Source organism: Ascaphus truei, chromosome 18, assembly GCF_040206685.1.
Source record: "Ascaphus truei isolate aAscTru1 chromosome 18, aAscTru1.hap1, whole genome shotgun sequence".
Taxonomy (NCBI): Eukaryota; Metazoa; Chordata; class Amphibia; order Anura; family Ascaphidae; genus Ascaphus; species Ascaphus truei.
In genome coordinates, this window is record NC_134500.1 from 8,733,807 (window position 1) to 8,747,040 (window position 13,234).

Sequence of the window (13,234 nt, forward strand, 5' to 3'; positions counted from 1 at the left end):
CGTCTCTCCCTGCCAGATCCAGCCCCATTAATATTTTCTTCGTAACAATGGCGATCGGTGTAGTTCCTATAAAAACAGCTTTTATAACAATTGGAGCCCAGCAACTCAAATCTCTGCAGTATTTAATCGCTGGGACCCTATAGAAAAAGTGAAGCACTTGAGCTATTTTCCCCCAAAAGGAATTAAATCCATTAGTTATAAAGCACACTTGTATATGAGCATAGCTTTAAATGTTTACAACATCTTGCAGTTATACAGGTCTGTACGGGAAGGCACACATCCAAGTTACATGGCTAAGTTACATGGCTAAGTTCCAGTCTTAAAGTATTACGACAGCTTTAAAAAGAAAAACCCAGTAAATTACATAATCTACAGGAATAAAAAAAAATCCCCATTCTTCCCTATACAACCCCCCCCCCCCCCCCACCACCAGATGTAAATTTAGCCAAATTTGTGGATTACAAATGATCCTCTGCAGATATTTGGGTTTGAAAAAAAAAAAAAAAAAAAAAGTAGAGTGTTTTATAATATTTAAAATAGTTTTTATTGGGTTAAGAAAAAATAAAACTCAATCTTCTGTGCTTTCCACCTGAGTGTGCGCGTCACTGGGAAGCTCAGGGGATCGGGGACTTGGGGCGAGCGACATGTCCGTGTGACTAGGATCAGAGGTTCGCTCCATCTCTGCTGGGGCGGCCGCGAGCTCCACCGCTCTGTCCACAGCATCAAGCAAATCGTCATCGAAGTCATCAGGAAGATCGTCGGGATCGGGCGGCGGGCTCTGGGACGGGCCTGGGAGGGAGGACGGGGGCTCTAAAAAGAAATAATTTCACAGCATAAATATGAAGCGCAAGAGATGAATTTCTGGTAACGGGGTACAGGGGAACCAGACAAGCACTATAAAGAATAGCGGCTACCTCCCCCTCAGAGCTTGCACTCTATTTACCATGAAGCAGCAGTTACCAAACCTTGTGTTCAGTGGCACTGTAAAGATACAGATTTTACTACTCGCTGCTTGTCGGCACCAACATATCTTCCCTTACACACCCCTCCTGCTATCGGGTCCCAGACAGAAGAAAGTTTACTTTTCAGGATTACAGGAAGAGGCTCAAGTACTTCAACTCTAAGCATCTCTAGTATATGCTACAGCAATAGCCGAGAGTTCCCATGTGTCCGTCCTCAATGATTACAGATCCATACCCTGACTGCCCGCCTGTGCTTGCATTTTGGACATTCTCTTCTCCAGAGCCAGGTGCCGGTTCCTCTCGATCCTTTGCCGGGTCTCCTCGCTCAAATCGGCCACGCTGGGTTGCGTCAGGGGAGGGGCCAAGGATTCCGGGAGCGCATCAAAGTCTCCGGAGGGTAAATCCAGATCGTTATCCTCCATCTGTACTACAACTAAAAGAGGGGGAAAAAAGCGATATAACGGCACCTAAAAAAGGTAACGGGGGGCCAGAGCGGAATCCCAACTTCACTCATCCTGAAATAGACACTGGTTATTTAGTTTGTAGGAAGATATAGCTGCGGTTTATGGCAGTAAAGGGAAAAATAGGTCATGGTTATACAATACTATAGAAAGTTGCAGGCAGAATGTATCCCAGAGCAGCTCTGTTACAGCAAACGGTCAGCCCTGAGTCAGGATGAGAGGAGTCCACACAAAACCACAACGTGCTGCATGCAATGATCACACTGCACGTGACTATTCTTACATTGCTCAGTGCTTCACCCCCAAAAAAAGAGCAAACCTTGTAACCAAGAAGAACGTATAATGCACACAGCTCCGATCAGGATTTCTAACCCACTTGGAAAACAGAACCTCAAAATACAAGTGTGAGGGGGCATTCCCCAGACAGGAGGTCCCCAAGCCCAAGAGAGTAGTAATGGCTACTATATTGCTTCCCCAAAGACTCAGGTGAACCAACAGTCAGCAATATTTTGCTTAAGCAGATAATGTCAAAGGGAAGAAAACTAGCAGGGTAATGAGAAGCACTCCGGTCCCAGAACGTCAGTGGGAGGATTTAGATGACAGGGTTAATAAGGCTGTTAACATTTTAACAAAAGAGATTGACTGCTGCAGGACTAGATCAACTTATTAGATCACAGGGTGAGGTGCTAGACTTGCAGTTATGTAATATACAAAGAGCAAAGAGGGAGATTAACCCGAAGCCACCTCTTATAAAGTGTATATACCATATAATTAGAAATATCAGTGTGAACACTTAGAGGCAACTTCTCTTAGCAGCAAAAGGGTTAATGGAACACATCTGTATGGAGCCATCGCACAGGGAGCCCGATGTCTAGGCAGGCCCTGTCGGCAGGAACCACTGGGTTTTGATGTATGTGGCAGCCTGAAGATCACATTAAATTGCTGATTAATGCAACAGGTAAAGCTGCCACAGGGGGGGATTGAACTCAGGACCTGCTGCACTGAGGGTTAGGGGACTAGTCAACTGAGCTACACAGTTAGGACAGGGGCACCTCACTTCACCAGAAGGGTCACTAGCACTTTGTAGTGGGAGAACGGTTCAACAGTTGGTTTAGAAGTCACTTTATATGCCTGTACTGCGACATGTTGCTGGGTGCAATACGTGTTGTTGGCGTGACATGTTGCTGGGTGCAAAACGTGTTGTTGGCGTGACATGTTGCTGGGTGCAATACGTGTTGGCAGTACGTGTTGTTGGCGTGACATGTTGCTGGGTGCAATACATGTTGGCAGTACGTGTTGTTGGCGTGACATGTTGCTGGGTGCAATACGTGTTGTTGGCGTGACATGTTGCTGGGTGCAATACATGTTGTTGGCGTGACATGATGCTGGGTGCAATATGTGTTGTTGGCGTGACATGTTGCTGGGTGCAATACATGTTGTTGGCGTGACATGATGCTGGGTGCAATATGTGTTGTTGGCGTGACATGTTGCTGGGTGCAATACATGTTGTTGGCGTGACATGATGCTGGGTGCAATATGTGTTGTTGGCGTGACATGTTGCTGGGTGCAAGACTCCGTGTAGGATCAGGTCTTTGCAGATTTTGATATATTATTAGGAAATGCGCGTCAGTTATAGGAGATCAGGGTGGAAATTACCGTCTTCGCTTGTGAAATCTTCGTGCACGATGGGCAGGTCCATCCGAATTCTCTTTAAACACGTCTGGAGAGGAAGAAATAGTATGTTTTCCCTCGTGCCTTTAACCCATTCAGTGCCAGAATGCTCTGCCTCCCATCGGACTCTCTCCCAAGAGCTGAGTCGTAAACCAGCAGAGGATTTTGAAACGCCGATCTTGCGTTCACGCCCTTTAACTCCATCCAGGCTCCCCCTACATCAGGGGCGGGCAACTCCGTCCTCAAGGGCCACCAACAGGTCAGGATTTAAGGATAGCCCTGCTTCAGCACAGGTGGCTCAGTCTTCTACAACAACCACCCCTGTGCTGAAGCAGGGATATTCTTAAATCCTGACCAGTTAGTAGACCTTGAGGACTTGCAAACCCCTGCCCTATATCCATTCCTGGAGGCTCCCAGCAGCCACTCACCTGCACTTCCTTCTTGTTCCCCAAAGTTTCTAGCCGGCTGAGGAAATCCTCAAACTGCAGCTTGGGGAAGAGTCTGTGTGCCCAGTGCTCCATCTGTCTGATCAGAGTCTTCAGGTCCTCCGGCTGCCGGGTACACACAGGGAGAGGGGGGGGGGGGGGAGGAGAGGATAAGGGGTTACTTGGGGTGGCCCCTATAAATCTTGGGATCACAGATCTCTGGACAAAAGCCCGGTTAATTTCCATTTGGGTCAAAACATTTGATTATAGAAATCTCTGGCCTGGCTCAGGTGCTGGTCTTTGAGGTGGGAGTATCTGACTTGGCTCTTTCAGCTCTGTGTTACCCTGGGCAGCCAAGCAAATCACCCCAAGCCCCAACCATTAGATTGTCATCACTTTGGGACAGGGGCCAATTCTTGTACGTAGTTACAAATGCTCGTCAAGATTGCGACCCAACAGACTAATTGTCATCCGCTGTTCTAATAATTGTTGTTAGTCAGGAAAGAATAGCTTGCTGTAAATGGTCTGGTGTTTTTTGGTCATTGGACCAGCAGAAAAGAACCGTTCGGGAGAGCATGCCCCTCACCACAGCTCCCCGGTCTGATTATTAAAGCACTAGGTGTTACAATGTATCTCACCTCATGACCTTTGCCTTTGAATTTCGTCCCATCAAACATGTGCCGTAAAGCAGGGAGCCCACGCTGTGATGTCAGCCTGAGAGGGGTAGGGGTACGGAGAGCATTATCTTACGGAAATATAGGACATGTGCCAGGACCCCGCTTCAAAATAAAGGTTTCATTCAGACTGAGGCACTGCAGACCCTCCCAGGCCCTTCACAAGCTCACCCCCTGGGTTTAGCAATATGCCACTTTAATACATATTCAAGGTGACAGCAAAAGGTAACAAAGAACAGCCTTGCGGGTAAAGGAACTGGCGCCCCTTTGTGGCGTGGTGTCTGCTACCTGCCGCCTGGTACAGAAGTCATTTCCGGCTTCGCGCGGAGGTAGCAGGCGCCACGGAGGGACCAGGGCTACAGACAAGACCCCGTACATTGTACGCACAATATTTGTGAAATGTGAGTGTATTTCTTATATACTTTTCTGTGCAATGCAAAATTTGCAACCATACTACCGTACTCTATGAGAATATTCCCGATTATTATTATTTCTATGAACGGATCTTGGAGTCTCCTGTATCACCTACGAGTACGGATTTGAGTTCCCGCTACCACAAGCTCCCATCAGAGATTGAATCTGTGATACGCCTTGTACTTTTTACAGATCTGTGAGTGGAACTGACACATTTTTTTTCTTCAAGATCACAATATTCTATTGGTCGCACTATTGTGCGTTTAAAAAAAATAAATCATCTTTTTCATGTTCTATTTGTGAAAACTCTGTGCTCGCCCCACCTGGAAAAACATCAAGTACTACAGAGACCAGTGAACGGTTTCATGAGGGTTTTTTGAGCGGCTTTTCAATTATTTATCACTTTATTCACATTACATAAATTGGTGGTGGTATTTAATCATTTATTCACGTTCATTCACCAAGTGTGTTGATATTATTGATCACTTGATTCACGTTTACTCTATATTTGATCATATTTCGTTACACTAATTATTTGTGTCGCTTACACTTTTTATACCATTTTATCAGGATATATAGAGCGCCCAATTACCAATTTTTCAAAACGTAAAAGAGTGAAGTGTAAGATTACGGGATGTGTTGAGAGCATTCTGGCACCGAATGGAGAGAGAGAGACAGAGACACAGAGAGAGAGATCCGGCTAAGCCGCCCTCGGCAAACGGGCACAGGGTGTACCTCTGAGCATCCAGTTTTGGCAAAGGTCTTTTTACGCTCCTCCTGATAGGTTTCGGTGCCTCCTCTGCTTGGGTCTGCCCGATGTTTGCAGCCCAGTCATCTGGGAGAAGGTTGTTACAAATGAGCCAAGGCAAAGATTGCGAGAAATAAACATTGAACGATGTAGTAAGAAAAACCTTGGGGCGATTAGGACACGTCTATTAGCAGGAACATTGTATAATCGTAAAAAAAAAAAATAAAAAAAAAAAGGAGAAGGTTGTGGGGGGAGGTGAACGACGTCTATTGAGGTCAACCTATGTTAAATGTATATTAAATGTAAACTGTCACGGAGGCTGTACAAGTTCTGTGCCCGAGTGCCATAAAAATAAAATAGAACTAAACCTGGTGTTAAAAACAGCACTTGATAAGTCAGGTACCTCCATTCGCCGAATTTCCTGCGTCATCGTCCGCTGCGCCAGGGGACTGCGGTGGTGGCAGAGGCGGGAATCGCTCGTCCTCCGTGTGCTCATAATCCGGGAGGTCAAAAAGGTCGTTTTCCAGGGGATCCATCATCGCCACACCAGGCCCTAAAAGAAGCAAGGAGGGATAGGAGACTAGGAACGGATAACCAGCTCCGGCCGGCTTTATTTGGTGTTCTGCACCAAACCGGGGGACTGTCACAGGGCCCCCTGCCAGTGAAGGTGTTAAAGACAGATGGCAGAGAAAAACAATACAAATAAATGCAGTTGTCGCCCCCGCACAGCGATGCATTTAGAACACATACAACTGCGATTCCTTTTAGGTTTCTACAATTATGTTTTTGTTTTGCAAAACTGTTTCTCTTCTAGATGGCACGGGGTAGGGGGGGGGGGGGGCGCAGGGTTTCCATGACAACTTCGCAGAATCAGCAACCAAAGAGAAGGTCTCGCACATCAGGGGGGGAAGGAACCCGGGTAATGTCCCTGGTAAAACATATTAACCCTTTCCCTGCTTTGGTGGCAAGACGGTGAATGGGGTTTGTGTCCCTTCTACCCACATTTGTACCTGGAATATCATTGGGGAGACCTTCATCCACCAGTGAATCCACAAGAGATATAGATATAAACACACACAGTATGTGTATAGTTTACACAACATTGTTTGACAAATGTTTAATACACTATTCTTCATCATTGTAACACACACACACACAGAGAGACACACACACAGACACACACACACAGAGAGAGAGAGACACACACAGAGACAGAGAGAGAGAGAGAGAGAGAGAGAGAGAGAGGAGAGAGAGAGAGAGAGAGAGAGAGAGAGAGAGAGAGAGAGAGAGAGAGAGAGAGAGAGAGAGAGAGAGAGAGAGACACACAGAGAGACACACAGAGAGACACACAGAGAGACACACAGAGAGACACACAGAGAGACACACAGAGAGACACACAGAGAGACACACAGAGAGACACACAGACACACCCACACACACGTACCTGTTCGCTGACAACAAAGCGCGCCTTCCGGTCTGGTGACGTAACATTTAAAAGGAGGGGCTTCCCAGCCGTTGCTAGGTAACATCTGAATAAGACCGCGGAAAAAAAGATACAAGTTTTTTTTTTCTCCCTCTAAACTTTATTGCTCACCAATAAACAACAACTATTCATTTAGGAATATGGAGACATTTCCAACAATTCCTTCACTGCTGAAGCTGTCTTCAGGTCACTGACCCCCCATATACACATGGACATGGGGCTCCCCAGCCAAAAACATGGAACAGGGATCTCCTCAGCTTTACCCACAACTATTTACTGTCCCCATTTTGGGGGAATTTAGACCAAAAATGGAATTTTAAAAGAAAAAACTGTAAGAGAAATCTGGTGTTCTTACACAGTGACCCTGAGTGACACAGGCCTGAGTAACACTCACAGGCCTGAGTGACACTCACCACCCTGAGTGACACTCACAGGCCTGAGTGACACAAGCCTGAGTGAGACTCACAGACCTAAGTGACACAAACCTGAGTAACACTCACAGGCCCGAGTAACACTCACAAGCCTGAGTGACACAAGCCTGAGTGACACTCACAGGCCTGAGTGACACTCACAAGCCTGAGTGACACAAGCCTGAGTAACACTCACATGCCTGAATGACACTCTCAGGCCTGAGTGAGGGTATTTTGTCCGGGATCTTCACATTTTATCAATCACGGTCCCTGAATTTCACCCATGTTCGCTCCCTCTCGCCCTCGTGTGTTTCTCAAATAAGATTCCATTCTTCATTAAAAAATGAAAATAGTGTCTGTTTTGGTCCAAAGCCCCCCAAATCTCCCTTATTTTATCTATAAATTATCCAACCTTGCAATAAAGTCTCCTTACATATTACTGGGGTTAACCTCCAACATCCCGGCGACATGAGCCACAGGAAGATGGATATACGGGGTGATCCTGTACTCCCATCAGATGGATTAACCTTTAATATGCTGGTCTCTGGGCTCCTACCGTTACACACAATCAAGCTATTATTGATGATGAATGAGTGCAGAGAAATGATCTACTGTCTCTCTGCGCCACCCGTGCTGAAGCAGGGATATCCTGAAAACCTGACCCATTGGTAGCCTTTGAGGACTGAAGTTGGTCTATAATGTATCACAACCGCTTACAAACATGCATATCTCCTGGATTGCTGGACCCTAATCAGGAAGGTCACTGGCATATAACGAGGTCACGCTGTTGACGTCTGTGGGTGCAGATGCTGTGCGATGCAAAGTGAGGGAGAGCTGAGAGCAGGGATATTCCCCTAATTAAAGCACATTGGGTAGGTGAGTGTAATGTGCCTTTGCCATTATATTCTGCAGGGAGTTTTTTTGTTCAAAATAACCCTGTCACTGCCAGGAGGGCCAGCAAGGCATAGCAGCAGAAGGGTTAAAATCGGAGACCGCAAGACGATCCTCCTTCTCCTTCCGTGCACCCCAAAACTGGAACAACCTACCAGAGACTCTCACATCCACCACCAGTTTAAGTTCTTTCAAATCTAAGGCTGTCTCACACTTTAATCTGGTCTGTAACTGTTTCATACGCCCATAATATATATTTTCTTTAACTATGCACGCAATGTCTTGTATATAATGTATACCCTGCTCATTATGTAACTGTACTTGTAACCATGTATTATTTGTTTTACTCTGTGCCCAGGACATACTTGAAAACGAGAGGTAACTCCCAATGTATCACTTCCTGGTAAAATATTTTATAAATAAATAAATAATTCAAAGGTTCCATGGAACAGATTCCCTTGTAATACCATGAATGAACATTAAAGGTATTTAAACAAAAAGGCACGTGGGGCCCATCAGGTGTTACAACGGTTTAAAAATAACAGTTTATTATAAAATGATATAAAGCAGATAGAGATATACAGAGAGATACAGAGATAAGGATATACGGAGATAGAGATACAGTGCCGTACGGAGATAGAGTCTGTATTTGGACACTCTGTCCAGTAAAATATTAGAGGTAATTTATTTATTTAAATAAATAAGATATAGAGAGATACAGAGATATATAGGTATAGAGGGGGTGATAAGAAGCTGGCACACCCTCCATCAACCTCTTGTACTTAACGTTGCTGCAGTCTGCACCCAGGCAGTTAATTTAACTTTAGTGGAGGGCGACTGCTGCCTGCATTAGATTTATAGAGATATATACACAGATTTATAGAGATAGACAGAGATGTATACAGCCCTGGGCAGGTTATGGTCAGACAAAAATCTGCATCTTATGTTATATTTGAACGAGACCCACAGGTTTTAGTGAATATTTAGACAATAGTGCACATCACAGCTTAATGTGTGAGAAGATGTGAGCCACCCGAGTATAACCTGCTATGTCCTTCAAGGACCCAGATCAGTGAGACTGACCCACAGATCAGTGAGACTGACCCCCAGATCAGGGAGACTGACCCCCAGATCAGTGAGACTGACCCCCAGATCTGTGAGACTGACCCCCAGATCAGTGAGACTGTCCCAGATCTATGAGACTGACCCCCAGATCAGTGTGACTGACCCCCAGATCCATGAGACTGACCCCCAGATCAGTGTGACTGACTCCCAGATCAGTGAGACTGACTCCCAGATCAGTGAGACTGACCCCCAGATCAGTGAGACTGACCCCCAGATCAGTGAGACTGAACCCCAGATCTGTGAGACTGACTCCCAGATCAGTGAGACTGACCCCCAGATTTATTTATAAAATATTTTACCAGGAAGTAATACATTGAGTTACCTCTCGTTTTCAAGTATGTCCTGGGCACAGAGTTAAAACAAATAATACATGTTTACAAATACAGTTACATAATGAACAGGGTATACATTATATACAAGACATTGCATGCACAGTTAAAGATAATTTGTATTATGGGCGTATGAAACAATTACAGACCACATTAAAATGTGTGACAGCCTTAGATTTGAAAGAACTTAGACTGGTGGTGGATATGAGAGTCTCCGGTAGGTTGTTCCAGTTTTGGGGTGCACGGTAAGAGAAGGAGGAGCGGCCGGATACTTTGTTGAGCCTTGGGACCATGAACAGTCTTTTGGAGTCTGATCTCAGGTGATAGGTGCTGCATGTGGTAGGGGTGAGGAGCTTGTTCAGGTAGCTGCGTAGCTTGCCCATAAAGAATTTGAAGGCAAGACAGGAAAGGTGAACTTTGCGCCTAGACTCGAGTGATGACCAATCTAGTTCTTTGAGCATTTCGCAGTGATGTCTGTTACAGTTGCATTGGAAAACAAAACGACAAATTGAGTTGTAGAGGGTGTCAAGTTTGCTAAGGTGGGTTTGAGGTGCCGAGCCATATACTATGTCTCCATAGTCAATAATTGGCATTAGCATCTGCTGTGCGATACGTTTTCTGACCAGGAGACTTTTAGGGAGGATTTTTTCCTGTAGAGTACCCCTAGTACCTCCCTCAGGGAGACTGACTCCCAGATCTGTGAGACTGACTCACAGATCCATGAGACTGACCCCCAGATTAATGAGACGGACTCCCAGATCCATGAGACTGACCCCCAGGTCCGTGAGATTGACCCTTAGATTAATGAGACTGACCCCTAGATTAGTGTGACTGACCCCCAGATCAGTGAGACTGACCCCTAGATCAGTGAGACTGACCCCTAGATTAGTGTGACTGACCCCCAGATCAGTGAGACTGACCCCCAGATCCGTAACTGATCGCCAGATTAATGAGACTGACCGCCAGATTAACTAGACTGACCTCTAGATCAGTGAGACTGACCCCCAGATCAATGTAACTGACCCCCCAGATCCGTGAGACTGACCCCCAGATCAGTGAGACTGACCACTAGATCAGTGTGACTGACCCCCCAGATCAATGAGACTGACCCCTAGATTAATGAGATTGACCCCCAGATCAGTGAGACTGACCCCCAGATCAGTGAGACTGACCCCCCAGAACCGTGACTGACCCTCAGATCAGTGAGACTGACCCCCAGATTAATGAGACTGGTTCCCGGATTAATGAGACTGACCCCGAGATCAGAGAGACTGACCCCCCAGATTAATATGGCTGACCCCCAAATTAATGAGACTGACCCCCAGGTCCGCGTGACAATGAAGGGACAGCCTGATATACCACTATCACTGCTCAGCTTTACCCTGATTACCCAGCAGAGGGCGCCGCTCCCCCTTTTATATCCGTGACGTGTTTCCGCAGGACCCCGCAGTTTGTCCTGCTCTCTTCTCATTGGCTGCTGCCTGAGAGCAGGGATACAATGTAACAAGAATCAGATAGAGGAGGCGGCTCCGGATACAGAGGGACCCAGTGACAGCCACTGCACCCAGCACCTAGCACCCAGCACCCAGGGACACTGCACCCAGTGACACTGCACCCAGTGACAGCCACTGCACCCAGCACCCAGGGACACTGCACCCAGTGACAGCCACTGCACCCAGCACCCAGGGACACTGCACCCAGTGACAGCCCCTGCACCCAGTGATACTGCACCCAGTGATACTGCACCCAGTGATAGCCACTGCAGCCAGTGATACTGCACCCAGGGACACTGCACCCAGCACCCAGTGATAGCCACTGCACCCAGCACCCAGGGACACCGCACCCACTGCCAAGGCTACTGCACACACTGCCCGGGGATACTGCACCCACTGCCAGGAAAGGGACACTGCACCCACTGCCAGGGATACTGCACCCAGCACCCACTGCCAGGGATACTGCACCCAGCACCCACGGACATTGCCCTCTCAGCCTCTTCCCTCACACCGAAGATGCCAAAGAAGAAGCCCACGCCCATCCAGCTGAACCCCACCCCTGACGACTCTGCTGTGAATGGGACCCCCACTGCAGAGTAAGTGACCCGAGTGGGAGGTGCGTGTCCTGATGACTGGGGAGGGGGTCACTGGGTCACACTGTTATTTAGAAAACTGGCAGGGGCACGGGGGAATATTTTCTGTGTTTGGCATCTGTTGCATGCGCTATATATATATATAATTCTGGAGGGGTAATATGTGTATTTGGGGGGCACAGACCCCTCGTCCTGTATATTCGGGATTGGGGAGTACAGACCCCTCTTCCTGTGTATTTGGGGTTGGGGGGTACAGACCCCTCATGTCTTGTATGTTTGGGGGCACAGATCCCTCATGTCCTGTATATTCGGGGTTTGGGGGTTCCCAGACTCCTCATGTCCTGTGTATTCGGGGTTGGGGGGAGGGCACACACCCCTCGTGCTGTGAGAGGTGACTTGGTACATGGGATGGGGGAGGCACAGATGTCACCCTGTCACATTTTTACCCTGCTGATATTGACTGTGACATATCCTGCTGCAAGGAGAGACCTGTATTGCAGCCTGCTCTCTCTAGCATTATTGTACCCCCTTCACAAAGTGCTTAAGGTCTAGATTTGGCAGCACCTGTGGCTCACATATTAAGTGATCTACTATCTCCCACAACATAGATCAGTGTATTAAACATAATGCTTCTCCTTCCTGATTGTGCTCAGATCAGGAATAGTATTCATTGATAACCCAACTCCTGCTGTGCCCAGAGCTCACACATTCCAGACGTGGAAATAAACAGGATGTAAGACAAAATATTCGGCCCAATGGTTTCATCTTTGTAATGTTTATTTTCGTCTTGGAAATCACAAAAACGTAAATCGTGCGGCGGCGGCGGACTTGTTACTTCAAGTGAGAGGAAACGTCTGAAATAAATGTAAAAACCCTAAAATACAAACGGGAGGGCGACATCCCGGAGAAGAAAGGAAAGAATCACAGTGGGAAGTGGGGAAAGGTTGCACGAACGGTAAATCGCGTGCTGCGCAGTATGCGCTGTAACGGTGCCCGCTGCTTGTTTGGGGCGTGTCAGGGCTGGAGAGAATGGAATGAACAAGCTCGGGAATGTGCGGCCTCTCCCCTCCCTCACTGCGTCTCCCCTCCCTCACCGCCTCTCCCCTCCCTCGCCGCTGCTCAGCAACAGGTTTGGAAGTGTTGTGACAAGCAGAGCTGGGCTCCCCTCCAGGGGAGGCCAAGGGGGGCTGAGAGCCTGTATGTGTGAAGTATGTTTGGTATGTGAGTGTCTATGGATGGTATGTACCTATCAGGTAGATCCCAACATGAGTCTATCTCAGGCTCTAACTCCAACCCCTTGGATATCACCTGTGGTGTCCCGCAAGGCTCTGTTCTGGGGCCCCTACTCTTCTCAGTGTTCATCAATGATCTTCCTACAGCTTGTAAGGGAGCTTCAATACACATGTATGCACACAGCCCTCGCCTCTCCGACCTTGAACACGTACTTCAATCTGACTTTTTGAGACTTGAAAACTGGTTTTCCCAAAACAAAATGTTTTAAACACTGACGAGACTGTAAAAATGGTATTTGGAACCAAGGCTAAATTATTAAAGC

At 47.1% G+C, this 13,234-nt stretch overlaps 2 protein-coding genes and 1 non-coding gene across 4 annotated transcripts in view; 1 reads left to right on the forward strand and 2 right to left on the reverse strand.

Annotated features, from left to right (window-relative positions):
* Positions 1-520: 520 nt before the first annotated feature.
* TIPIN (TIMELESS interacting protein) lies at positions 521-6,884 on the reverse strand. 2 transcript variants are annotated; one of them, XM_075575371.1, is made up of 8 exons: positions 6,800-6,884; positions 5,759-5,908; positions 5,343-5,442; positions 4,158-4,233; positions 3,523-3,645; positions 3,080-3,143; positions 1,198-1,395; positions 521-810 (listed from the first exon to the last, which is right to left on the reverse strand). In XM_075575371.1, exons 1-8 carry the CDS (start codon positions 6,882-6,884, stop codon positions 569-571), a joined length of 1,038 nt encoding a protein of 345 aa, XP_075431486.1. In that variant the 3' UTR covers positions 521-568. The 2 variants fall into 2 exon arrangements, with proteins under 2 accessions (XP_075431486.1, XP_075431487.1); XM_075575372.1 differs by lacking the exon at positions 6,800-6,884 and adding an exon at positions 6,366-6,555.
* LOC142469370 (small Cajal body-specific RNA 14) lies at positions 2,261-2,394 on the reverse strand. The gene has a single exon (XR_012789051.1).
* Positions 6,885-11,090: 4,206 nt separating the features above from the next.
* The window catches only part of MAP2K1 (mitogen-activated protein kinase kinase 1), a 33,767-nt gene continuing 31,623 nt past the window's right edge, over positions 11,091-13,234 (forward strand). The window contains exon 1 of the mRNA XM_075575370.1: positions 11,091-11,682. Within this exon, the coding sequence (XP_075431485.1) occupies positions 11,603-11,682 (80 nt within the window). The 5' untranslated portion in view covers positions 11,091-11,602. The remainder of the gene's footprint in view (positions 11,683-13,234) is intronic.

Coding starts and splice junctions, on each gene's coding strand:
- TIPIN (XM_075575371.1), bottom strand. CDS start 6,884: ATGTTACCTAGCAACGGCTGGGAAGCCCCTCCTTTTAAATGTTACGTC. Junction 4,234..5,342: donor CCAAAACTGGATGCTCAGAG/GTACACCCTGTG, acceptor TACCCCTCTCAG/GCTGACATCACAGCGTGGGC. Junction 3,646..4,157: donor TCAAAGGCAAAGGTCATGAG/GTGAGATACATT, acceptor TGTACCCGGCAG/CCGGAGGACCTGAAGACTCT.